This window comes from Syngnathus floridae, chromosome 5 (genome assembly GCF_059516105.1).
Source record: "Syngnathus floridae isolate MCC-2025c chromosome 5, RoL_Sflo_1.0, whole genome shotgun sequence".
NCBI lineage: Eukaryota > Metazoa > Chordata > Actinopteri > Syngnathiformes > Syngnathidae > Syngnathus > Syngnathus floridae.
The window spans coordinates 2,635,553-2,660,968 of record NC_142417.1 but is presented as its reverse complement, the minus strand read 5'-3'; the positions used below and the strand labels follow the sequence as shown (position 1 = coordinate 2,660,968).

The 25,416-nt window shown below is 47.3% G+C and overlaps 3 protein-coding genes across 6 annotated transcripts; 1 reads left to right on the top strand and 2 right to left on the bottom strand.

Moving 5' to 3' along the window:
• Positions 1-139: 139 nt before the first annotated feature.
• On the bottom strand, positions 140-14,049 carry LOC148397407 (secretory phospholipase A2 receptor-like). Its single transcript, XM_088376015.1, has 49 exons — positions 13,855-14,049; positions 12,333-12,532; positions 12,161-12,267; positions 11,908-12,020; positions 11,785-11,838; positions 11,551-11,706; positions 11,383-11,465; positions 10,886-11,003; positions 10,766-10,810; positions 10,533-10,700; positions 9,560-9,679; positions 9,381-9,485; positions 9,271-9,294; positions 8,700-8,902; positions 8,529-8,635; positions 8,278-8,390; positions 8,160-8,204; positions 7,933-8,088; positions 7,764-7,846; positions 7,425-7,539; positions 7,288-7,335; positions 7,055-7,222; positions 6,789-6,899; positions 6,581-6,688; positions 6,428-6,457; positions 5,558-5,760; positions 5,386-5,492; positions 5,152-5,264; positions 5,032-5,085; positions 4,798-4,953; positions 4,609-4,691; positions 4,360-4,471; positions 4,246-4,293; positions 4,003-4,170; positions 3,491-3,616; positions 3,303-3,404; positions 3,197-3,229; positions 3,000-3,134; positions 2,604-2,753; positions 2,311-2,445; positions 2,088-2,236; positions 1,891-2,011; positions 1,763-1,814; positions 1,637-1,703; positions 1,434-1,567; positions 1,314-1,363; positions 1,085-1,255; positions 841-989; positions 140-766 (listed from the first exon to the last, which is right to left on the bottom strand). The coding sequence occupies exons 1-49, from the start codon at positions 13,913-13,915 to the stop codon at positions 656-658; spliced, it is 5,370 nt and encodes a 1,789-aa protein (XP_088232141.1). The 5' UTR covers positions 13,916-14,049; the 3' UTR covers positions 140-655.
• On the top strand, positions 13,656-19,778 carry bri3bp (bri3 binding protein). 2 transcript variants are annotated; one of them, XM_088376020.1, is made up of 6 exons: positions 13,656-13,765; positions 15,281-15,376; positions 15,531-15,623; positions 16,094-16,301; positions 17,003-17,105; positions 17,234-19,778. In XM_088376020.1, the coding sequence occupies exons 2-6, from the start codon at positions 15,360-15,362 to the stop codon at positions 17,641-17,643; spliced, it is 831 nt and encodes a 276-aa protein (XP_088232146.1). In that variant the 5' UTR covers positions 13,656-13,765; positions 15,281-15,359; the 3' UTR covers positions 17,644-19,778. The 2 variants fall into 2 exon arrangements, with proteins under 2 accessions (XP_088232146.1, XP_088232145.1); XM_088376019.1 differs by lacking the exon at positions 13,656-13,765 and adding an exon at positions 14,794-15,191.
• Positions 19,779-19,783: 5 nt separating this feature from the next.
• On the bottom strand, positions 19,784-25,349 carry wdr31 (WD repeat domain 31). 3 transcript variants are annotated; one of them, XM_088376018.1, is made up of 11 exons: positions 25,076-25,349; positions 24,275-24,337; positions 23,978-24,110; positions 23,839-23,913; positions 23,611-23,755; positions 23,159-23,259; positions 23,010-23,077; positions 21,674-21,815; positions 21,103-21,271; positions 20,852-21,035; positions 19,784-20,259 (listed from the first exon to the last, which is right to left on the bottom strand). In XM_088376018.1, coding segments are annotated over exons 2-11 (1,065 nt in total). In that variant the 5' UTR covers positions 24,322-24,337; positions 25,076-25,349; the 3' UTR covers positions 19,784-20,258. The 3 variants fall into 3 exon arrangements, with proteins under 3 accessions (XP_088232144.1, XP_088232143.1, XP_088232142.1); XM_088376017.1 differs by having other exon boundaries at positions 19,784-20,161; XM_088376016.1 differs by having other exon boundaries at positions 19,784-21,035.
• Between the last annotated feature and the right edge of the window lie 67 nt (positions 25,350-25,416).

The window sequence follows — 25,416 nt, the reverse complement described above, 5'->3', positions numbered from 1 at the left end:
TTAACTTGAAATGGCGTCATGAGGAGGTCTGACTAATACTCGTACATCGGGAGTAATAAGGTTTTATCTAATTGACCAGATTATAAAATTGCCCTGCCCAAATCAGTAAACTATTAAATGAGTTAACAGGTGACACCAATTGTCTTTGTTATTTTATTGTTTTTTTTGGGGGTCAATTAAACATGGTAAAACAGATGGAATAATAATGCATGGTAAATTTAACAATAAGTCAATGAAATATAAGAAATCAATTATGAAAATGCATGGTAAATCCAAGACAATAATGACATGGTAAATTGAACAAAATAATAATAATGGATGGTAAATCATAATATCACGTCTTAAGTCAAGAAGAAGAATGCATGGTAACTTAAACAGAATAATAACACATGGTAAATCTAACAAGACGACTAATGCATGGTTAATCAATCATAATAATGCATGGTAAATTGAACAAAATAATGCATGGTAAATCACAATATCACATGTTCAGTCAAGAAGAAGAATGCATGGTAACTTAAAAAGAATAATAACATGGTAACTCTAACAAGACGACCAATGCATGGTTAATCAATCATAATAATGCATGGTGAATCAATCAGTCAATCAAAATGCATGGTAAACCAAGCAGAATGATCATGCAAGGTTCATATGATTACTCGCAACTTGCATTGGCACTGTCCAAATCCAGCGGATAACGCGCTGTGGGCATCTTGCACACGTAGCCGTTGAGTTGCATGCAGGACATCTTCTTCCATTTGCCAGACTGAACGTCAGAATGAGATTGATTTTAAATCTAAACTTGTCTTCGGCGAGCGGGTCAATCTTTTCTGCACCTACCTGGCTCAAGGTGGCCACGCAATTCTTCATCAGGCCGGTAGTGTTTTCCGGAGCCCAGTTGGTGAAGGTCGGCACCTTCCGGCGGTCCGACCACACGAACCTGCCGCGATTGACCAGGTCGTTCAGTCCGGTCCACGTGTTTCCAGGGGCTGCAGAGGACAAACGGCAACAGAGCTCTCAATGGCTTTCCAGATATGGCAGATATCAAAACGATGTGAGCGACGCTTAGCGCGCGTGCGCGCACCAGACTTCAGGTCCTGCAGCCAATCCTGCTCAGCCTCGGAGTGAATGGACACCAGATTGGCATCGAGAACCCAGCAAGTGTGTCGAGCGCCATACCACGTCTTTTTAGCATCAAAATGTTTGTAGCAGAAGTCCGCAAACTCCTCCCAGTCAGATCCCAAGCATCTCGGCTCTGCGCACAAGATGGCGTCACGTGAAGAAATGCTTTCTATTCTGGACATTCTACTCACCCGTGTCAGTAAAAGTGTAAGACGGAGACGGAGCCAATTTGTCAGCATATCTGCAGAGAGTAAAGTGAAAATGAGCCAGGCATCATTAAGTGGACTCGCCAGTGAAAGCGGAGCACGCACACATTCGAGATGATTGCGTTACAGGTGGAGCCTTTGTAGGCTTTCTGTGGCAATCTCTTCTGCAAAGTCACATCTCCTCCGATCTCGTTCTCAATGACGCCCGAGTGAATAGCGGCCGCGCAGACGTTTGAGTCCTGCACTCAGAGAACGTCTCAGATATAGAACAAGAACTCCACTTGCAGGTCGTGCGGTAATTAATATACCTGTTTGTAGAGCCGTGTTCCGTAGACCTTGTAGCGGACTTCGGCGCAGCCCATTGGGCACCGCACCCTGCGGAAGCAGTTTGTTTAGTAAGGAGGAGGCCTTTCGGCAAGAAAAGTCTGACTCACGTCATTGGACCGTCGAGGCTGAGGTCGGTGGCTGTGCTGCTGCACAAGATGTCTGTGGGTCAGAAGGGAAAAAAAATCAAAGCCCGTTTCTTGCTAGTTTCTCACTGCACTCCAAACGTCGTACTCACCGCGAGCGCTGTTGTCAGACGTGCACCCCAAGACGTCAAAGCGTAGGCCCAAAAACCTTGGCAGGAGGCGGACGTACTGGGCGAACACGGGCCTGGTTAGAATATACTTCCCCAGAGAAGGCTGGAAAAAAAACACGCGCGTTTGCAAGGAACGACAACAGCCTTGACGACAAAGTCGAGAGCCAGCGACCGCTCACCTGTACTGGGTGCCGATACCAAGTCACTCCGTCAATACTGAACTGCATCTCAAATACGCTGGAACTTTGCAATCGGTATGTACAGCTCTGGGTCTCGACGCCTGTCACCTTGAAGTTCTGACCGAGGTTCACCTGGATCCAGCTGTCGACTGAGGGCGGAAGGCATTCCATTGCTCAAGATACCAAACTACGACAAACGAGCTGTGATTTTGTTTTTACGTACATATTTTGGAGGGTCTCCAGCAACCGCTGCCCCCTAGACGCGCTTTGTGAGGTTCGGCATTGATCGCAGAGGAAGAGGCTGAAAAAGAAGAGTCTGGGATACTCCCGTCAGCGATGCCCAGACTATCAAGACACACTGGGGAAAGACAAAAAGAAAAAAAAGACAATGTGGAAGGAACACTCGCTCAGTCATTCTCATGTCTGGTCACTCGTTCGTAGCAGACGCTCTGAGGATCCGTTGGATTGCTTCCTTGGCACATCATCCATCGGCAAGTGTCAGGATGTGAAGCCCACCTTTCTTCTCACAGCTGTAGACGACGTGGAGGTATTTGGAGACACCAGGGCAGGAGTCCGTATCCCAAGGGTAAATGGGGCAAATCTGATAGTTGTCACACAATCCTCTGAAGTGAGAGAGAGCCCCTTCCACCCTGCAGCCATCTGCATCTGGTGATTAGAAAAAGAGAAGTCCAAAAAGCGTCCCTGCCTTGGCTCTTTTTCATCGTTTTCTTTTTTTATGCAAAGTCAAATCAACATTTTCTATTGCCGTCGCTCACACGTCCATGCGTTTTGATACTGAGTTATACGTTACAAACGAGTTACCGCCAACGCTGACGGCGTGTGAAAACCTCGAGACAGAAACGGCTCCTGGACAGCGAGCCAAAAACAACGATGTCACTGGAGGATTCTTACCGTGTGATTCGCCGCCACTCGGACAGACGTCGCTACGCTTCCGTCCATGGAAAGCCGACCGTATGCGGATGACTCTTTCATCGGGACACTCGAGGGATTTCCAATCGTCTTGGCAGACAAAATCATTCTTGTAGCCTGTGAGAGAACAACCGTTGACTTCTCTCCACGTCTTTTTTTACAGAGACAAGGTGACTTACCGTCATGTGGCAGCTGGGGTTTTGCTGGTTTTCCTACAAGCGGGAACCAGAACGTGGATGTCGACACGTGATGACGGTCCACCGCAGAGCGTCATATCTCACTTACCTCTTTTCTTGCAGACGTAGCCTCTCTTCTTGTCGCACTTGTCGCGCTTCCAGTCGCCGCTGCCAGTGAGCAAGAAAAGACATTTCCCCCCTTCAGTGACACCTGGAGGGAGGGAGGGAGGGAGGGAAACAAGATCTGAGCGCTCAGCCGTTCCTCCAAAGTGCAGCTGACAACCGGCTCAGCCCGACCTGCACTCGAGTGGAGGTAAGAGAAGAAGGATCCGTCAGTCCACTTATCGCCGTCACGCTTGACGGAGGCGTCGGCGCCCAACCACAGGGAGGCGTCATCATTCATCGCCAGAAGCTTGGCGATACCTTTGGATCCGAAGGAGCACATGCAAGATTCCAAAATGACTCACACTTGACACTCTGCACTACAACTTGATGGGTGCGGCACAGCTGTGACAAAGCGCTAACAATACTGCAACAAAGAGTGAAACAACAAAAAGCCAAGAACAACCGAGCAACGCTGGCCATATCTTGCTCGGGTTTATCAGGTTTTGAGTTGGCAAGGAAGGCGTAGCAGAAAAAAAAAAGGTTTTTCTCAAAGACTTAGCAAATTCATGGCCAGCCTACCGCGTCCGAAGACACGATGCCTTTTTCGATTTACTTTAGCTTCTATTTCTCGTTTGCTTCATGTTGGAAATGAAGAATTGATCCACTTGTTTATGGCCAATAGATTTAAATTCATGGCCTCCTACCGCGTACGAAGCCCTGCTCGTCCGAGTCGGCGATGCTGAGCAGGTTCCCTTGGCGGCCTTTGCAGTCGGCTTGCGCCTCCTGCCAGGTCTTGGTGGGCTGAACGTTGAACAGGTAGCAGAAGTCGTCCGAGGGGTTGTCCACCCACCAGCCGCATTTTTCAGTCCAGCCTGCGGGACAGCCGGCGCATGAGAGCAAAACAGCATAAGACAGCGTAGAAGACGGCGGCGGTGCGAGACACCTACCCTGTTGGCTGGCTAATGGTGGCAGCTGTCGAGGCCCTCCACGCTTGGCTGCATGGTAAAGGAGAGCGAATGAGCAAGTGCATGAAGGAGCGCTCAGGAGGGACATTTTTGCACCTGTTTTGCAGACAAACGGCCGCTTCGTTGTGCAGGGGCTGCCGTCGATCTTCCCAACAGAATTTGGGAATGCGCAGTCCTCCGTGGCGCCATCTTGCCACCCGGCGTAGTCCTGCGGACGACATGAGGGCGTTGGACTCTCAGCTTCTCGACGCCCTTCCTCCGCGCAATTGTTGTGCTCAAATTTCAACTTTCCCAACCTAGCTCGTGCAGAATGACTTTTCCAAAGTCCGTCAGCAATTTACTTACAAAAGCTGTTCCGTCACTATACTCATAGTTGTTGCTTTTGTTCTTCAGTCCCAGCCAAGAATACCAAACGCTTTGAGAGTGATCTTGAGGAAAGGAAGGACAACAAGAGCTTCAGGGCAAGAAGAGCTTCAGCTAAATGACGGCAGCTTTGTGGGACCGACGACTGCGGCGGTTCGTCTTAGCGCTCACCAAACACAAATTGAGCCTCTTGCTGTGAGTGGACGCTAGCCAGGTGGCCTCTCTGGGCAACACAGAACTTCTCGGCATCCTCCCAATCTTTGAACAGTTTCGAGTAAAAGTAGCAATGATCGCCATACAGTAGGTTGCCATGGTCGCAGGTGGAAGCTGAGGCCACAATGGAGGACATTGAGGAGGAAACCACGACCAGATGGTTAAAGTGCAAATAAGCGTGCCGCAACTCACTCTTCACGACAGCAAGACCACTTTTGGGGGAACACGTCCGTCCCTTGGGGCAGCCTGCAAAAAAATAAAAGACCGTTTGCGCCTTTCAACGGCAACGTGACCGCAGACGTGCAGGCTTACTCAGCGGCCGTTTGCACATGTAGGCCAACGAGGAATCACAGGAGCCAGACCTCCACTTGCCGGGCTGACCCCTTCCCCCTTGGTTGACGTAGGTGCAGGACGCAACGTTGTCGCTGTCGGGAGATTAAAAAAAAAAAAAAAAAAAGGAATTTTCCTTGAGTGCTCATGTTCTCAAAATTGGTTCCAGAACCTTTACGCGTGTCCGCCTGACCAGAACAAGTTGTTACATCTTACCTTTCGTCTTGATTTTGGGCCCAGTTGGTGTGTGTCGTTTTCTCGCCATCGGACCAGGTCAGCTCCTGGCTCTCGCCTTCAAAGCGACACCAGACGTCATCGCATTTCTGGGTGGGAAAAAAGAAAACGGTTCCAGTTGTTGCCGCAGAGTCCACTGCCGCTTCCGTCTCACCTGGTTGGAGAGTCCCAGCCAGAAGCGGGTGTCCTTGCCCATGGTGTCCTTCACAAAGTCCTCCTCGGCCGAGGTGGTGATGGAGAGCAGGTTGCCGCCCTCCCAGACGCAGTGGTGCCAGGCCCCCACCCAACCGTTCGGCTCCTCCACCTTCTTGTAGCAGTTGGTGTCGTGCTCGATCCACCCGGGAGCACACTTGCTGGCTGAGGGCACAATTTGGGCAACAGATCAGAGCGCACTCCTGTTTTTGCTCTTCGGTCCACCATTTTGAGCTAAGGGCAATTTGCAGGTCGCGGTTGGCCAAAACTTGTCTCGCACATGTTCTCAAGCAAATTGGAAGATCCGGGACTCGACTTGTTAGGTTAGCCCTGGGCGGCGCGTGTGACACCGGGGAACACGCTTTTCTTTTGGGTGTACTAGATGAGAGAGTAATTAGACATCCACTGCAGTAGGTGGCGGTATCACTGGAAGAGTGTGCGCAAGGAGTCTCCGCTCTACAGTGGAGAGCGCACGGAACAGAGCAGGTGAAAAAAGTAAGTTGATCTTTTTTATTTATATTTTGTTTTCTTTAATGTTACTAACATGGAGAGGGGCGCAAAATGTTTTCTTCTCCCGGGGGGTGGGGGGTGGGGGGGGGGGCATCACAGAAAATAATTGAGAAGCACTGGGTTAGCCCTATGGCATCAGAGACGTTTACAATTTGAAATGTTCCCTACAAAAAAAAAAAAAAAATCACCTTTATAAAGCACGCTTGTGAAACAAACATCGCCACATGCGAGTCGACGCGAAAAACATTCAAGTACATTTGCGGACTTAATAAAATAAGAAAAATTGCACAGAAGTTGTGACTAATTTTGTCGGGCTGCTTACCGTGAGAAGACAGCGAAAGTTCTGCCACTCCTGCAAGAGGGAAGGCAAAGACGGACGTCAGGGCAAAGACTGACGTCAGGGCACAGACTGACGTCAGGCACAGACGGCCGTCAATGCTCGATGACGGCCAGCAGGGCATCACAATTTACTCACCATTTTTCAACTTCTTGCAGACGTAGCTTCTCTTGTTGTCGCACGTGTCGTGCTTCCAGACACCGTTGTTAGTGAATAAGGAAAGACAATTGCCCTCTCCGGGGTCACCTGGAGGGAGGGAGGGAGGGAGGGAGGGAGACAAGATCTCAGCGCTCCGCCGTTCCTCCACAGTTCAGCCGACAAGCATCAGACATGCTTTCAGACCGACCTGCACTCGAGTGGATGTAAGTGAACGGAGATCCATCAGTCCATTGAGCGTCACCTTCCGTGGTGGAGACATCGGCGCCCAACCACAGAGAGGGCAGAGACATGACGTAACCTGTGGACCCATGCAAAGGTGGAACAGGATCTTCCAGAGATGCGCTTTTCTGACCCGCTCATTGAGCCCATGAGGCCCATTTTGGAACGACACCATTCATTCGTTTGTTTGTTCATCCGTTCATACATTCGTGACACCAACGAATGGCCGCCTACCATGCACAAAGATCTGCTCATCGCGGTCAGTGATGCTGAGCAGGTTCCCATGGAGGCGTTGGCAGTCGGCTTGCGCCTCCCGCCAGGTCTTGGGTGGGTGGCGGATCATCAGGTAGCAGAAGTCGTTGATCGGGTTGTCCAGCCACCAGCCGCATGTGTCAGTCCATTCTGCGAGCCAGACGGCGTAAGATGGCGTAAGACGGCGCAAGACGGCGGCAGTGCGGGACACCTACCCGGTTGGCCGACTAATGAGGGCAGCTGTAGAAGCCCTCCGTGCTTGGCTGTAGGGGAAGAGGGGGGAAATGGTGTTTACAAATATGAGCAAATGCTTGATGTGTGCAGAAGGAGCGCTCGGGAGGGGCGTTTGCACCTCTTTTGCAGACAAATGGCCGCTGCGTTGTGCAGGAGCTGGCACTCAACTTCCCAACAGAATTTGGGAATGCGCAGTCCTCCGCGGTGCCGTTATCTTGCCACTTGCTGTAGTCCTGCGGACGACATGAGCGTGTTGGACTCTGTCCGCTCGGCTTCTTAACGCCCTTCCTCGGCAATCGCTCACTCGTGCCCAAGTTTTGCCCATTTCCCCTCCAAAACAATCCAAAATTTGAAGCCTCGAGCAGCATTTCTCCTATGTCCACTTTCATTTTTATCCTACTCAAATTTGGACAGCTCAGATTTTGAAAAATGACTTTTTCAAAGGCATTTCACTTACGTAAGTTGTTCCGTCAGTCCACTCGTAGTCGTCGTCCTTCTTCTTGAGTCCCACGAAAGCAGATTGTGAGGTCTGCGAGTGATCTTGAGGAAAGGAAGGAGAACACGAGCTTCAGGGCAAAAAGAGCTTCATTCAAATGACGACTGCGGCGGTTGCTCTTGGTGCTCACCATACACAAATTGGGCCACTTTCTTGGAGTGGACGCTAGCCAGGTGGCCTCCCCAGGCAAGACAGAACTTCTCGGCATCGTCGAAGGTTTTAACCGTCTTCTCGTAATGATAACAATAATCGCCATAGTGGAAGGTGTTGTCCTGGCAGTCGGAGGCTGGGGCCACAAAGAAAATCATGACCATGACGAGATGGACGACAAGTGCAAACCAGTGTGCTGCAACTCACTCGTCACTACAGCAGGACCACTTTTGGGGGAGCACGTCGAGCAGTCTGCATAAAAAAAAAGAACTGTTTGAGCTTTTCTCTTTTCAAAGTCAACCTGATTACAAACGTGCAGGCTTACTCAGCGGCCGTTTGCACACGTAGGCCAACGAGGAAAGACAGGAGCCAGACCGCCACTTGCCGGGCTCACCCCTTCCCCCTTGGTTGACGTAGGCGCAGGACGCAACGTCGGCGCTGTCGGGAGAAAAAAAAAAAACCCCAACGAATTATTTTCCCGTGTTTTTCTTTTCTTTCCTTTCCCCAAGTGGCCGTTTTCAAAATTGGCTCCAGAACCTCCGGCTGACGACAGCATGCAAAGTTGTTACGTCTTACCTTTCGAGTTGATTTGAGGCCCAGTTGCGGTGTGTTGTTGTCTGGTCATCAGACCAGGTCAGATTCTGGCTCCCGCCTTCAAAGCGACACCAGAACTTGTCGCATTTCTGGGGGGGAAAAGAACAACAGTCCCAGTTGTTGCTGCAGAGTCCACTGCCGCTTCCGTCTCACCTGGTTGGAGAGTCCCAGCCAGAAGGGCGTGTCGTCGCCCATGGTCCCCTTCACAAAGTCCTCCTCGGCCGAGGAGGTGACGGAGAGCAGGTTGCCGCCCAGCCTGACGCAGTGGTGCCAGGCCCCCAGCCAACCGTTGGGCTCCTCCACCTTCTTGTAGCAGTTGGTGTCGTGCTCGAGCCACCCGAGCGCACACTTGTTGGCTGAGGGCACAATTTGGGGAACAGATGAGAGCACACTCCTGTTTTTGCCCTCCAGTCCACCATTTCGAGCAAAGGGCAATTTGCGGGTCAAGGCCGGCCAAATCTACATTTTCTCGGGCAAATTGGAAGATCCGGGACTCGACTTGGTTAGCTTAGCCCAATGGCATCAGAGACGTTTACATTTTGAAAGGATTCCGGAACATTCACCTTGGCGCTTGAGAAACAACCAAAGTGCCGCTGTACAAGGTAAAACGATGCAAAAAACATTCAACACGTGGCTGAGTACTTCATGAAAAAGCACACAATGTGTTGGTTGGCATGGTGTGACTCCAGGGTCGTTGTTTTCGACGCAGTCAAAGGCGACTTACACTCAGGAGCCGGCGTAGCCTCTACTGCAAGAGGAAAGGAAAATTGACGTCAAGGCACAGACAGGCGTCAAGGAGCGATGACAGTCGCCGGGGCGTTGCCTCTCACTTACCATTTCCTTTCTTCTTGCAGACGTAACCTCTCTTCTCGTCGCACGAGTCGTACTCCCAGTTGCTGTCGCCAGTGAGGAAGGAGAGACAATTTCCATCGGCGGTACCTGGGGGGCGGGAGAGAAGATCTCAGTGCTCCTCCGTTCCTCCAAAATGCAGCAGACAACCGTCTCCGACAAACCTAAAGCAGAGTAGACGTAATGGGCCAGGGATCCGTCAACCCACTTGCTGCCTTCGTTCTGGATGGGGACATTGGCGCCCAACCACAGAGAGGACGCGGTCGTCAGAGCCTTGATGTAACCTGTACCAGAATGAACGACATCATCAAGAGGAGCCGAGGGAGGAGGACGCGTCATCCGTTGAGCTCCGGGTGATCGACTTTCTCAGCTCAAAAGAAATTAAGTTAGACAGGGGGACCATCGAGAAATATTAAAACCAAAGCAGCCATAACAGTGCGGTTTGCAAACACAAATTGGAGCTACTGAAACAGGGTAGACGGCTGAGGGGATCAGACCTCAACCAGCGTCTGACAAAAAAAAAAAAAATGCAGATAGTGCATATATATGTGTGTGTGTGTGTGTGTGTGTGTGTGTGTGTATATAGCGAAAGGCTTAAATATTTCTTGGTGCGGTTGGCACAAAAGAAGTAGTAGCGATTGTAAAGAGAAGTGAAAACAAAACCTCAACTGATTACAATGAATAAGAAAAGTGAGCGGTGAAATTGCATTTGCGTTTCATCTGGTCAATGACATGAAAATAGCTCAAGTAAATGTGGGGACAGACTGGTACCATTACATGGATTACAGGCCTGCCGTATCTCTACTCGCTCTGTTCTCCAAGATCTTTAACTGTTCACAGAAAAACGAGTTTGAAGAAAAAAAAGAAAGAAAAAAAAAGCTTTTAGCTGACAGTCAATATGGATTCCGGAAGGACACGAATGGATCTTATAGAGAACTTCAGATGATGAAAAAACAAGTTGAGAACATCAGATGATCAAAAAACAAGTTATTGGGATTTTCATCAACCACTTAGATATGGCACTTTATAAAGTGGTGTTTTATTTTCCTACTGTCACGTTTTAAATAGGTTCAAAAGGAACATACAACAACAACAACAACTTGTTCATGGCCAATATTTCATTTCATGGCCGCCTACCATGTACAAAGCTCTGCTCATGGTCGTCGGTGATGCTGAGCAGGTTCCCTTGGAGGCGTTGGCAGTCGTCTTGCGCCTCCTGCCAGGTCCTGGTGGGCTCGCGGATCATCAGGTAGCAGAAGTCGCCCTCGGAGAAGTCCATCCACCAGCCGCATTTCTGATTCCAGGCTGAGAGCCAGACGGCGTAAGACAGCGCAAGACAGCGCAAGACGGCGGCAATGCGGGACACCTACCCGGCTGGCCGAATGGTGGCAGCTGTGGAGCCCCTCCGCGCTTGGCTGCAGAAAAAGTGCAGCGAATATGAGCCAATGCTTGACACATCCTAAAGGGGCGCTCGGGAGGGACGTTTGCACCTGTTTTGCAGACTGGTGGGTACATCCAGCCGCAAGGATACTTTCTGTACAGGTTGTAGTTGGCATCCACAGAGGAACAGCCAGTAACATAACCCATGTAGGCAATTTGACCGTAGTCCTGCGGATGAGATTTTGGACAGAACTTTAGCGCGTTGCATTCAATGTGGTCATCTTCCCGCCGCATTTCCTCACTTGCAGCGTTTTCGTAGCTTCTCTCATTAAAGTTTCACTTTGGTTGTTGGCTTCACTTTGGCAGTCAAAGTAGTATGAACATTGCAATAAAACGTTGTGCCCGCCCTGGCAACCCAAATGTCTGGGGGAAACGTGCACAAAGCAACTAACCCGACAAACCCGAGCCACCGGCCGGGATATATCATCTTAACCGCCTCCTCTCTAGAATCAGAGCGCCAATACTTTGTAAGCGGCTGCCCGATGCCTCCAGACAAGACGGATGCCTGCAACATGACTTTTCCAAAGGCCTTCAGCAATCCACTTACATTAGAAGGTGTTCCGTCAGTCCACTCGTAGTTGTTGCCCTTCTTCTTTTCTCCCAACCAAGTGTGATGGTAGGTTGAGTGATCTTGATGAAAGGAAGGAGAACAAGAGCTTCAGGGCATTTTAGCTTCAGCCAAATGACGACTGCGGCGGTTCTTCTTGGTGCTCACCAATAATGAATCCGGCATCTTGCCTAGAGTGTATGCTAGCCAGGTGGCCTCGCCGGGCGAGACAAAACTTCTCGGCATCCTCCCAAGTTCTACTCGTCGAGTCAAAAAGATAGCAATCATCGCCATAAAGCAAGTTGTCATCGTTGCAGTCGGAAGCTGAGGCCACAAAGAAAAACATTGAGGAGGAAACCATGACGACATGGTTCAAGTGCAAATAAGCGTGCTGCAACTCACTCTTCATTACAGCAGAAACACTTTTGGAGGTACACGTCTGTCTGTCCGGGCAGCCTGCAAAAAAAGACCCGTTTGCGCATCTCACCTTTCATCAGCAACGTGACCACGGACGTGCAGACTTACTCGGCGGCTGTTTGCACATGTAGGCCAGCGAGGAAGCGCAGGAGCCAGACCTCCACCTTCCAGGCAAACGATAAGCTCCTTGGTTGACGTAGGCGCAGGACGCGACGTCGGCGCTGTCGGTAGATTATAAAAAGGAATAGATTATAAAAAGGAACATTTTCATACTTTTCCTTGAGTGCTCGTTCTCAAAGTTGGTTCCAGAACCTTTAAGCGTGTCCGCCTGACAACAGCATGCGAAGATGTGACTTCTTACCTTTTAAATTGGTCCGAGGCCCAGTTGGTGTGTGTCGTTTTCTTGCCATCGGACCAGGTCAGCTTCTGGCTCCCGCCTTCAAAGCGACACCAGAACTGGTCGCATTTCTTGGGGGGGATAAGAACAACAGTTCCAGTTGTGGCTGCAGAGTCCACGACTGCTTCCGTCTCACCTGGTTGGAGAGTCCCAGCCAGAAGCGGGTGTTGCCCATGGTGCGCTTCACAAAGCCCTCCTCGGCCGAGGAGGTGATGGAGACCAGGTCGCCGCCCTGCCAGACGCAGTGGTGCCGGGCACCCAGCCATCCGTTGGGCGTCACCTCCTTCTTGTAGCAGCTGGAGTCGTGCTTGCGCCACCCGGGAAGACATTTGTTGGCTGAAGGCACAATTTGGGGATCAGAGCACACTGATGGAACACTTGCATGTTTTTACTCTGTGCTCTTTATTGGCGGCATCTCAACGAGGATTCTGTCTTTGGGTTGGGGGGCAACGCCCATTGTCGCTTTGGCCCCTTCCAAAAACTTGCCTGTCCTTCATTTTTGGGTCCAGCCAGCGCCATGCAGCAAAGTGGAGCTGCTGATTGTTGGCATAAAAGCATCGCTTACGCCTGCCCAGGATTGCACACAATTGCCCCAAAGTGATGATACGAAGCTTCAGATGTACAGTGGGGCAAAAAGTATGTCGTCAGCCCACCAATGGTGCAAGTTGTTCCACTTAAAAGATGCCATCATCATCTTCTTCACCCTCAGCAATTACCCCACCCACCAGTTACGCACGTACCAATGACCTAAGCTCAAATCAAGTCATCACACATTTCACCACTGGAGGGTGCTAAAGCACAACGCAACTCAATCGAATGTAGTAACACGTTGCAACAGTTGGACCGCTCCCCCCTTGTTACCTCAAGAAAGCCCTTCCTTCCTTCCTTCCTTCCTTCCTTCCTTCCTTCCTTCCTTCCTTCCTTCCTTCCTTCCATCAAAGTACAAAGCCAAGCAAGCCAGGCCGGACTTTTCATGGAGAAGGGCTTTTAAAGTGCGGGTGCAATCAAACAATTAATCCTTATTATTAGTCATAATACATGTATTACCTTTATTATTATTAAACTAGTATTATCACTATTATCATTATTATTATTATTATTATTATTATTATATATGACTTTTGTCTTGTTGACATTCTCTGTCTTTAACCCTAACGGTGCAACTCATCTAAGTGTCACAAAGTCCAATCAGCCGCTTCTGAATTCCAAGCGTGCCCATGTGATAGGAATAAAAATAATAATAGCAAACAAAACGCAAAGACACTTGACTCAACGGTTTTAGCTCGTCATTTCAAAGTCGAGTTGCTCGTATGTTCGGACATAAGAGCAGGCCACATGATTGATGAAAATGATGATAAAGGCAAGCCTCGAGGTCCGGTCCGGGACAATTGACCACGCCACAAAGCAATCGTGCTCCTCTTAAACCAAGTTGTACACAGCAACTACATCAAAGTGCCCGAATAATGAGAATTCTTCAAAGTTCATCAAAGTTTTTGTCGTCCAAATGTGTGACATTGCAATCATTTTTTTTTTATTCATTTTTTAACTCAGGCACCGTCACGTTAGAAGGTAAGCAGATGCAGTCATGCTAACTCACAGTACAGTACATTCCAGCTCTTGACTGTTGTTTCAATGGAGTAAAGATACAAATTGCTTACCTGAAGCACATGTCCAATATATGCCAATCACGAGAAGAACACGCTTTAGTTCTTTCCACATGTTGGAGGAAAATCGCGACGATTGCAGTCGGGAGAAAAGAAATAAGTCGCCTCACTGCGAGTAGCTCGTGGAGTCTAGTCCAGAGTGAAACGGACGTTTGGTGCACCCTGCTTCGAGCCAGAGGCAGGCCACGCCCACACACCGCGTACGTCAAACACGTCACGTTCGAAGGTAGTCATCTCAAAGCACTCGCAAGCGACGTGGGGTGTGGCGCGCGCGTGCGTGTGTGTATGACCAAAAAAAAAAAAAAAAAAAAAAAAAGAAAAGAAAACAGCTCTATTCCCTTTGATTGTTTTCCTTTGAACTAAAGTCCCTTTAGAGTTTGTGACTTTGTAAATGTTCTGGACGTGAACAACAGCGAAAAGCAGCCAACTCGTTTCACAGTAACTACAAATACTTAAATCCGCGAACCCCAAATGGTACCGTTCGTTTGTGCTTTATTTGTGCTGCTACGGTGTGGAGTGTCTTCCAGGATGTAAAATCCAGGACCTACTGTGACTGAGGTTTCACTTTTTGTCAGGAAGGAGCACGCCCGTACATGTTTAAACCCTCACTACATTCAGTCTAAATACATTAATAAACTTTATTTGACAACTTTGAGTCTCAGAGTCACTGCTGTGCAATAACATCCGGCTCCCCACACCTTTTTTGAATTGTCCACACTGTTTGTACTATGTGTCCTCTCTGCATCCACTGCAGCCTGGTCATCCTGGAAGAAGGGACCCTCCCATCTGTGGTCTCTTCTCAAGGTTTCTCATTTCCCCTAGTTGGAGTTTTGAATTTTTCCTTGCCCTCCTGGGAGTTTAAGATCAGGGGATGTTTGAGAATAGTGTTAGTCACCTAAATGTTGAACAGAGGCTGTGATGTACCGACGTCAAATTCCGGCAAATGGCGAATAAAAATTCTTGAATCTTGAATCTTCTAAGCTACCCTCTCAACCTTATCAAGCACTCTGGCCTAACTTCCGTCATTAGGACACCAAGCCAAGCCATGCCATGTATCCAGTATTTCAAGGAAACGTAAATTGCGTTCCATGACCAATTCTACCATCGAGTGGGAAGGTAAGAGGCAGACAATGTGAGTTTCTTATTAAACGAGGTCAATTTAGGGGGGCCAGCAGCTCGGCCCACTGGTTAGCATGCACGCCTCACAGTTAGGAGGGTGTGAGCTCGATTCCCCATCTGGCCCTCCCCGTGTGGAGTTTGCATGTTCTCCGCGTGGGTTTTCTCCGGCCACTCTGGTTTCCTCACACATCGACCCCCAAAAAACATGTTTGGTAGGCCGATTGAGCGCTCCGCTTTGTCTCTAGGCGCGAGCGCTAATGGTTGTTCGTCTTTGTGTGCCCTGCAATTGGCTGGCAACCAGTTCAGGGTGTCCCGATGACTGCTGGGATAGGCTCCAGCACACCTGTGACCCCCGTGGGGACAAGCGGTATAGAAGATGGATGGATGGATTCAGGGGGTGAGTGTGTACATTCATTCAAAGGACTCCACAGCTCATGCCTAAAAACACTCCTCACTTGAGCCACTGTTTGTGGATATGTCCATCCTGTCTTTTCATTTGATAAATTCTTTGTGTGTTCATCTATCATCATGTGCCTTTTGTCTGTCATCAGATACTTCACAGCCAGCAGGCACTCACAAGAACACGCGTTAAGAGGGAGTGCTGCGGGGAAAGCTAGAGACCTCATCATCACAACACTACCCAGGTATTTGCACAACTTTCACTGAGCATTTTTTCTGTTATACGTACAATTAGATATCTATACACATTTTTAATTGTATGCTGACACCGTGTCTGGTTTGTGCATGTACTGTGGGCCAATGTAGATGCATTAAAATTGCGTCTAGCCATCTCACTAGAGGGCAGCAGTGAGTTTTGAATGGTGCATCCACGAACACAACCGTTGTCGGAATAAGCGAACTTTATTTAAATTTTGGAGTACGCATTGACTTATAGGGTAACTTAGTAGATAGATAAGCCAAAGAAAACGAAGGTTGCGTTCCTCTGATGACAAATTGGCACTGGCGTGATTTTCTTGCCCGAAGCCCTGTTGAAGAGAATTTAATGTTGTGATCTCCGAGGACAGCTGAACGCAACGTGGTACCCCGTTTTCAACGTTCACGGCAAAGCTTCGATTGCCTGATACTACAGCAGAAAGCGGCATCTTTCTTGCAGCATCTTCAACATCATAACATTTAGACGGGCCATGAAGGCGTCCACCAGTGTTTTGCTTTTCCTGGTGCTATCCGCATCCGTGCTCTCGACGGCCCAAGCGGCCAGGAGCCGGACCAGCAGCCAGAACAGCTTCCGACGGGCGGCCAACGGCATCTACCAGACGCTGAGCAACGTCTTCGGGGAGGATAACATCCGATGCCTCTACAAGGTGAACGTGCGGGATTTAACGATTGATTGATTCTTGTGCGTGTATGATGCATATGTGACCAACGAAGAGATCAAGATCATTCGGAGGGGGGGGTGGGGGTGGATCTGTCTGGTCGAGGATGCCACTTAAAAACTCATTAAATTTGGAATTCTCCCTCGAAACATACCTCGTAATAAAGACGATCTACTAAAGCGTCTGTTAGGCTTAATGATCCTTTGCAAGCTTATTTTTGACATGTTACACTAAAATGTAGCTGAATCAATTTGTGACGTTACGCTCTGATCAAGCTACCTGAACATTTGACGCTACTTCCGGCGCCGAGCTCTCTGCGTGCGCGGAAGCTGTTTCAGCCTCCCCCCTTTGGTAATAAAAACGCCTGTCTGTTTACTGTTTTTATTTTTATTTTATTTTTACTAAACACACCCGAATGTGCTAGAGGCGATGGTAGTGACCGGCGTCGTTCGACTCACCAGATTTCTTAAGGCACAGGTGGCAGAACAGAATTGGGTTGCATCGAGAGGTACCACCGATGTACCTTGGATCCTGCATAAACCAATCACAATGTCCATGTCCATTCAATTTTTAAATAATTACCAGGCGAGAGGAATTACTACTCAATTACCCTCAAATTATTTCACCCTCAATTTTGAAACGGAAAAACTATTTGTGAACAAGATATTTGAAAGCCTGTTCTCTTCCAGTTTTTCTCCAAAGCGACAGAGCGCTTTGTACATGGCGTAGACTCCTTCCTTGACACCATCTGGAAAATCTGGACGGATCTCCTCGATGTTATGGGGATTGACTGTAAGATCAATGTAGCTCTTCGTATTATTTCCTCAACTATGATGGCCTCCATTGAATAGATGCCATTTCTCAAAGTTAACTCAAATCCAGGCGCTCATCTGAACTCAGTTCCTCCCTTTCGTGTGCAGCGTCCAACCTGAGTCACTACTTCAGCCCGGCATCCTTGAGCAGCAACCCGGCACGCGCCCTGCCCCTCGTGGCCGGTGCCCTAACAGCCCTGTGGTTGCTGTCGGTGTTTCTGGGCGGCGTCTTCTACATGCTGCACGTTGTCTTTGGCCGCTTCTTCTGGATGGCGCGCGTGCTTCTGTTGACCCTGTCCTGCCTGTACGTGCTGCAAAAGTTCGAGGGCGACCCAGAGCGCACGCTGTTGCCTCTGTGCGTCATCATGGTGCTGTACTTCATGACGGGTCCCGTGGGCATGTACTGGCGACGCGGCACCGGCTCCATGGAGGAGAAGATAGACCACATGGACACTCAGCTCCGCCTGCTCAATATGCGGATGAATCGGATATTCGAGCTGGAGACCATGGACGAGTAGACGCGGCGGCGCTCCGTCTTATCCGTATTCAAAGGTCCCAACGAGAATTTCTCCGGGCCGAGTTCATAGTCAAATATCAAAAATTTCAAGCCTTTGTTTGCATGTTTGTCCTGGCTGCAGCGGTACCTCAAAGGTCAAAACATTAATTGAGTGTCCAGGTCAGGGTAAAGTCACATTTGAACAGTTAACTGTTGTACAAGTATAAAAAGAAGTCTCAGTCATTGGCTGTCACATCAGCCTTGTTGACGATTTGAATCTGAGCACTGTGTCGCCGAAATGGAGTCAGTAAGCGGAGCAAAGCAACCTTTCAAAATACTCACCCACTTCCTCCCTTTGTGGCAAACAATTTCTTCCTTGACTTCACACCACCGTCATTTCTAACTAGCATGACACCGGAACACTCCCAAGTATTTTCTTAATATTGTTAAAGAAAAAAAAACAGTACTGGTAATCCTGACTAAAACGAAGCATGCCGAGGCGCCGATATCCCCCTAGTTAGACCTTGGAGGTACCACGTATTCCACAAAAAACAAGTCCTCTTTTTTGCAAGATGTTCAATTATTTCACAAGTGCGTGTACAACACAGGGGCCACTATGACCTGTTTTATTCAGTTTTGTTTTCTAGTCACACTGTGGTAAAAATAAGTGCTCACACTCAACCTAATTGAGCAAAGGTTTTGGGACAGACCACCAAAACAGGTCGTTAAAATGTCTGAGCGGGTGGGGGTGAGGTGACATCTGTTATGAGTACTTAAGTCCACGCTGTGTGTATATCATTACAGGAATGTCTCCTACCATGGATACACAACACTATTCTCAGGGACTAATTGGACGAAACATTTTAAGTGCATCAACTTTTTTTTTTTTTTCCCTGCTGTGATCAAATAATCCTGCTCATGTTTATTTTCAATTGTTTTAAATTAAATGTCATCTCTGTTTCCCCCGAACAAATCTTAATGATGGCGAGTTCATGAATTCTCTTGTCACGCGTTCCGGACTCTAGAGACGTCATTTTGTAACTGTAATGCCGCGTCAAGGCCAAAGAAGCAACTCATAATATCGCAGAATGTAAGCGTTCTCAACAAGCATATTGTGATGAATTGAACACTGCATATGCCGTAGATAGCTTTTAATTGTCCCGATTAATCTGTTTGCATCCATGTTGTCTTAATATTAAGTGAGGGATCATACATCTGAATACCACAGAGAAAAGTTTCTTGCCGTATTTGAGTCAATATTACAACCTGTTTATTTTTACTTAAGAAGCGATTGTGAAGGAACAAATCTGTGGGTAGGGGAGGGGTAAAAGAGGTTATTAAATGTGTTCCAGGGTTGGGGCGACTTTTTATACCGGGGTCATGCTAAATTTAGTATGAAATGTGACACCGTTTTATTCTGCATTTTTGATTTTTTTTAATTTGAAGAACAGCATGGCAGTCGGGCAAATGTTCTCATATGGCCCAGCCATTTTAGTCATATACAGTGTATGTCAAAGTACTGGTAAGCTTCATTTGGTAGCAGGTGATGGATGGATGGATGGATGGACGGACGGACGGACGGACGGACGGACGGACGAGATGGATGTTTTACTACAAAAACAACGTGTTGTGTTTGCTTTTTGATAAAAACTGTTTTACATGTCAGTTTAGAGACGCTTTTTGGGCTGTCTGGTCAATAAATTCATGGAGCGTTACACTGGAAAATGGTCAAGTTTACAAAAAAGTGCTATGCATATGTGGGATTTTACGCTGAAAGGCACTTCAGTTTAGCAACTACTGCACTATTCCCGCTTGAAAAATGCCAATACGGCATTTGATTCATGAACTAATTGTATCCTCGCTGTTCCTGTTTCCACATGCAGCCTTTTTCTGTTATGTGCCAACTTGAATCAGCAGGTTTTATTTACGTGTGTGCGTGCGCATGTGTGTCTTTTTCCCCTTCATTGTGTCTTAATTGTATATGTAGTATTGACCACGTGGAAAGTTGTAAAAACTGTGATTTTGGGTGTACGTGTTTGTGAGTTTATCTGCAAAAATGTCAATGGTAGTAGTTGAATCGTGTTGTTGTGGGCGTGCGTGAACATTTGCAAACAAATTCCATATTTAAATGAAACGAATTAAAGACAGAAACACAAAGTGTGTCCGGTGCTCTTTTGACAAGAGGTGTCATACATGCCGCTATGCCACACATTGTCAAACTGAGATGGCATGTTGACAAATTTATTTGCATTTGCAACCATTTATATTCCATGATTTGCTCATTGCGTTGAATATTTTCCTACAAACCTCATACGTTATTGCATAGTTAGTTCTGCAGCTTTATCTTAAAAATATGTTCAGCTCTACATGTCTACAAAATACTCTATTTGGCTTCAGACTGATGACATTTTAAAAGAATCCACAATTTAGGAGTACCAAACTGGTCCATAGGTTGTATGGCGGTTCACACAGCTTGATTCAAGGGCAGTGTCTCCATTTGCAATTGTCCTGTGGTGATCAGGCCCCCAATCCCAACGTCCCTGAAGGGGACAAGGGCTATTCAAAATGGCTGAAGGCTGAGTCCTTGTCATTTCATCAATCTTTGCAACATAAAATTTCCCCCCAAAAAGTTGAAAATCTAGCAAATCATAAAAGAAGAATCACAATCAGTTCTGTGACACTGGTTGACTTCCAGGTTGTCCACATTTGCAAAAGAATGCTCCCAGGAGGAAACCACTGCACTGGTGATTTCATAATTAGTACACTAGGCTTCGATATCTACTAACAAATAAAACAGAAAATAAGTCAAACGAGTCACCATTTGACATGTCTAACTGAAATCCAATTTAACATTTTTATTCAATCCCAAATGGATTTTTTTTTGTGTGCATTTTCCCCTTTTAATCCCACTTTTCTGGACTTTATATTATATCCCCAACTAGAAATTTTTCTTTGCGTGTGTGTAAATATTATTTAGTTTCTACCTTGTTTCTTTAAGCTCCTCTAATATATGGTTTTCTTGTGATACATTGTTTTATTTTAAACTAAACTTTGCCGACACGTCTGGCAACAGAGTGAAAAACAGAGTTAAAACTTTTGGACGCTGATTGAGCTAAAGTGCCACAAGACTCGCTGGCATCGCCTATCACGACGACGACGACGGTTTGAACTCTGACATTTCATTTCATTTCATTTGTGAGGCACATATTTATCCAGTAAACGCTACCTACTAGAATCGGGACAGTACTCTGATGTCTGTGTGGTTGGCATCTCCTGAAGCGATCTCTGGTGTTTGGAAAAGCTGGATGTGATGAATTCCACTGTTGAAGCTGGCACAGAGCACATTGGAGGCGTCGCTGGCCGCCAAAGACACCAGAGGACCGGCGCCGTCCAGCGACAGGGTGGCTAAACACACTTAAAGAGAACGACGGAAAGCCATCAAACGGAACCTAAATGCCATCAGAAGCGCCAGTTGTCCTACCTGCTGAGTTTTGGTCCCACACTTTGACGGTGCTGTCATGTGAGGACGTGGCCACCAGAGTGGCGCCATTGCCTCCCGCTGCCGCGGGAAGGAAGACGCAGCACGAGGTGGTCTGCAGGTGGCCACGGTACTCCACCACTTTGCAGCCTGGCTGACGCAGATCCCACAGCTGACCGTACACACAACATCACGGGAGACCACGACTGAGTCATTTGCTTTTTTCTTTCTTGCACCGTTTAAAAATACACACGTTTTCTCACAATAGTGCTATTTTTTGCTATATTACATACAACTTTACTACTGTAACGTCAAATTTTGCTCACCAAATTAGTCTTTTGTTTTGTTTTTTTTTCATGTTAAAACTATGGCTGTTATGACTTTGATCTCATGAATTCATCTTGAATCATGCTGTAATATTTATAGAACTTTTATTCGTGAAATTAAGACTACCCAGGAAATAGTTCAACTTCATTCCTGAAATATTTTAATATTTTTGGGGAAAGGTTCAAACCCCCTTTTTGCAAAACTTTTCATCAGGTATCAAAATAAGAGGACATGAGCTCAATCTCACCGTAGCCTCGCAGCCTTGGCCTCCAAAACCGTTGCTGCTGGACACCAGGTGATTTCCGTTGTCGGAAACGTCACAGTGGGTCTGGATGTATTGCTTGGCCGGAAAAGTGTTGGTCACCTGCCACGCTCGGCTGTCCCACACTCTGCGTGCACACGTAACAGATTAGAAAGTGAAAAAGTGCCGCACCTTATCTGGGATGTGACCTACGCAAGTACCGTATTGGGCCGAATATAAGACGAGGTTTTTGGCATTGAAATAAGATTGAAAAAGTGGGGGTCGTCTTATATTCGGGGTCTAGACATGAGACCCATTTTCACTTGTGGGCAGCGGTAAGTTAAAGGTCGCTGGTATCGACGGAGTATGTTGCTGTGATCCTGCGCATCTCTGACACAGAGTGAGTATATACACATTTCATTGTTACTACTGTCCATTGTTGTGCCCGTCTGTCCGATCGCGGTTTGCTTCATGTGCGTGCCGTTTGATTGGCAGCTCCGGCGCGCTCCTTAAAGTTTGCCTCGCATCGTACGAGCGGCCGTTACGCAGCGGGGCGGTAACGAACGGTCGCCGGCAAATGTATTTTTGTTGTCTCGATCCATGACTTATGTTTGGTGTGTTGCCGGGAGTATTTCATTTGTGGTTATTTATTACTATTTGTTGCCAAGAATTCAGTAAAGCGATCAAAACTGAACCACGTCTTCCCTGCCGTGTTCTGACCGACACCCGGGGGCGAAAAGAGCGTAACCATCCGAGGCAACCCCCTATACAGTCCTCAGGCTCCCCAACATTAGCGTAAGCAGTTTGCATTATTTTATCGCAATGTTTTTCCTTATTCAGAGTTGTTTCAAGACTAGTTACAGTTAGACTTCACTTTGATGGTTATTGAAATGTTGTTTGATCACAATAGATTGATTTACATTTTAAAAACCAGAAGCCATTCATTTACAAATGTGATTGCACTTAAGTTTACGTATTTAAATGTTCCGATATTAAAATGTTTTTTCTTGATTTGAATGAGGCAAAATAACGTGCTGTTTCTCTCGAATATATTGTTATAATCATTTGTTTCAGATGTATAAAAATTACATTTGGTGCTCAAAAAGTCATTTTTCAAACTTGAGTCTTGAAAAAGAGGGTGTCGTCTTATCATCGGGGTTGTCTCACATTCGGGCCAATACAGTATGTCGTCATCAAAGCAAATCGAAACTCCACAGTGGCTGCTCTGGATAGTTGTAGTAGCGAAACTTATCAGTGCCGTATTGGTTTTGTCGTAGTCGAAGCAAATCCAAAGTCCACAGTGGCTGCTTTGGAGAGCTGTAGTAGCGAAACCTGTCTGTACCGTATGGTTTTGTCCTCCGACGTCTGCACGAGCGAGGAGCTGCCTGGCACCCAACACACGTGTGTCACCTGAAAAGTCGTCAAGGGGGTTGAGCTTCAAGGTATCGCGTGGCCTTGATGGACGGAGCATCATGAGCGCATTGTTCTCACCAGGTTTCGGGAAATGTTGTGTCTCTGCTCGCATTTCGCAGATTCAATGTCCCACAGGCACATGCAGTTGTCGCGGGAGCCCGTGCACAGTTTTCTCCCATCTATGGAAACGCGGCAGCAACCGTGTCAGTTTTCTTTTCTTTGCAAACTGATGATTTCTGAATGAAGATCTTTTGATGAGATTCCTCTTTTCTGTAATGAAGTTCGACGTATAGATTGCATTGTCTTAGGATCCTTGTGTCAAAATAACATCACAGAAGCGATTCATCAAATGAGACCCTTTGCTAAGATTTTCATTACACAGATGGTGCTTTTTTTGTGTGTGTGTGTATGTAATAAATCATTTCACAATCTGTGTACCGTGATAGAAATTCGCCAAAACATTTGTGATATTGTCAAACATGGGAAACGAGGACATTTGCAGGTTTGTGTGCGTGCAAGAGAGCGAATACCGGGGCTGATTGCAAGCCCGTTGACCACTAACTGGTGCCCGGAAAACTCCTGAATGGGCTCGTCCCCCTGGTTCAAGTCCCACATTAGGACGGACTTGTCCCGCGAGGCGCTGAAGATCCACGTGCTGCCCGGATAACACACCACCTGAGTTCAAAACACAAAGTAGAGATGATGGGTTTTTTTTTTTGTGTGTGTGCGCATTTCCAGCCCACCGATATTGGCGTTACCTTGGTAACCTCTCTGTTATGACCCTGGAAGCATTGACACATGCGGCCTCGTCTCCAGTCATACACCACCACCGCCTGTGGAGCACGTTTCGTTGGAATTAAATTTGATTGAATTCAAACTTCAACGACTGTCCGCTACCTGGTCGGTGCCTCCAGAAACGCACAGATGGGCGCTGAGATTCGTGACGGTGTTGACGGAGCCACGGTGGGCCGGTTCATACTGAACCACCTGGCTGTCGAGCACGCCGTCTGCCTTTTCACTCTGTGAGGCTCTGGACACGGAAGAGGAAACGTGATAGCCATGGAGCAGAAAATGGATCTTAATACGACGTGAAAAAGACAGTAATATTCTGGCTCGCAACACAAAAAGGAAAAAAAAAACAAAACAAGACTTGTGAGTTGAGTGTATCATGAGCGTAAAGAAAGCACAACGTACCTGTACAGCTCAGACCGCTTGCGAAACTTGCTCTGCAGCTTGCCCATGTCTGAATGTCAGAACCTGCGACAATATTTTCTTTAGCTTTTCTTAACTCGCTAATAAAGGCGCAAACAATTACTTTGCGTAACCGATGCTCATGTAGGGGACACACACTGGTCGCCAGCCAATTGCAGGACACATCGATAACCATTTTACACTTGGGTAAGCTGTTTACTCTTAAGACATGGTCATTCTATCAGTGCACTGAATTGTCTTACTGGTGAGGGAATCGAGAACATCGAATAAATGCTGAAAGTCAAACTGTGCTTCAAAACGACAAACATAAAATACTTTTAGGACAGAAATGTTACTAGTAGGCCCAAAGTGTTCTACTAGTGTCCTGACTAGTAGTAATAAAATTAGTACTAGTACAGTTACATGGACACTCACACTGCTTTCTATTCAGTAAGCACTCCAGTAGAAGAAAAGCTGCTAGAAAAAAAAAGGCTAACAATTTTATTTGCCTTGGAGGACTTCAATGCAATTAGTCAAGATTTTATGTATTTATTTGTGAGATTACATCACGTGGCAGACACGCAGGCACACACACACACACACACACACACACAGAAAGAAAGCACACGTCTTAGCTTCTTAAGCAATTAAATCCTATTAACGTCCCAAGGAATTAGAAAACACCGGCCGCCCACCAACTGCTATGATTGTTCCAACATTTAGAAATAAAGTTAGAATAGTTGTGTGGTCTAACGACGCGCAGAAGTAGTGAGTGGAACGTGATAATTTTGTATTGGCGTGTACCTGCCAGTCCAGCCAGGAGGTCTTGGAGATGCCACCGCTAGCCGCCTAGCATTATAACTAATCTTTCACCATCACATTCGGCGCTCTGACGACGTTACAGCGAGTCTTCGTCCGAACACCACCGAACAGTTCCCCTCAGGCTGACATGACATTTTAAAAAATTGGGAAGAAGCGTAGGAGGGTTAGTTTTGGGCAAGTTCTCTTCTTTCGAGAGCCAGGAGGAGAGAGCGTCGCTTTCTCCGTAGCTAGGCAAGCGTGAGAATCACGTGACCGAAAAATCCGCCTCTAAAATCACATTCAGTATGGTGAGTTGGACTGTACTTTCATTTGTTTAATTTATT

Excerpts from the sequence above, each read along its gene's own strand:
- wdr31 (XM_088376016.1), bottom strand. The coding sequence starts at position 24,321 with ATGGGCAAGCTGCAGAGCAAGTTTCGCAAGCGGTCTGAGCTGTACAG. Across the intron at positions 23,914-23,977 it reads TTTCTGGAGGCACCGACCAG|GCGGTGGTGGTGTATGACTG; the intron begins GTAGCGGACAGT and ends CGTGCTCCACAG. Across the intron at positions 21,816-23,009 it reads TCGGAGGACAAAACCATACG|AGTGTGGGACAGCCGAGCGT; the intron begins GTACAGACAGGT and ends GTGTGCACGCAG.
- bri3bp (XM_088376020.1), top strand. Across the intron at positions 15,624-16,093 it reads ATCATCACAACACTACCCAG|CATCTTCAACATCATAACAT; the intron begins GTATTTGCACAA and ends TCTTTCTTGCAG. Across the intron at positions 17,106-17,233 it reads CGATGTTATGGGGATTGACT|CGTCCAACCTGAGTCACTAC; the intron begins GTAAGATCAATG and ends TTTCGTGTGCAG.
- LOC148397407 (XM_088376015.1), bottom strand. The coding sequence starts at position 13,915 with ATGTGGAAAGAACTAAAGCGTGTTCTTCTCGTGATTGGCATATATTGG. Across the intron at positions 12,533-13,854 it reads ATATTGGACATGTGCTTCAG|CCAACAAATGTCTTCCCGGG; the intron begins GTAAGCAATTTG and ends TTGTGCCTTCAG. Across the intron at positions 10,811-10,885 it reads CCCACCAGTCTGCAAAACAG|CCAAGCGCGGAGGGGCTCCA; the intron begins GTGCAAACGTCC and ends CTTTTTCTGCAG.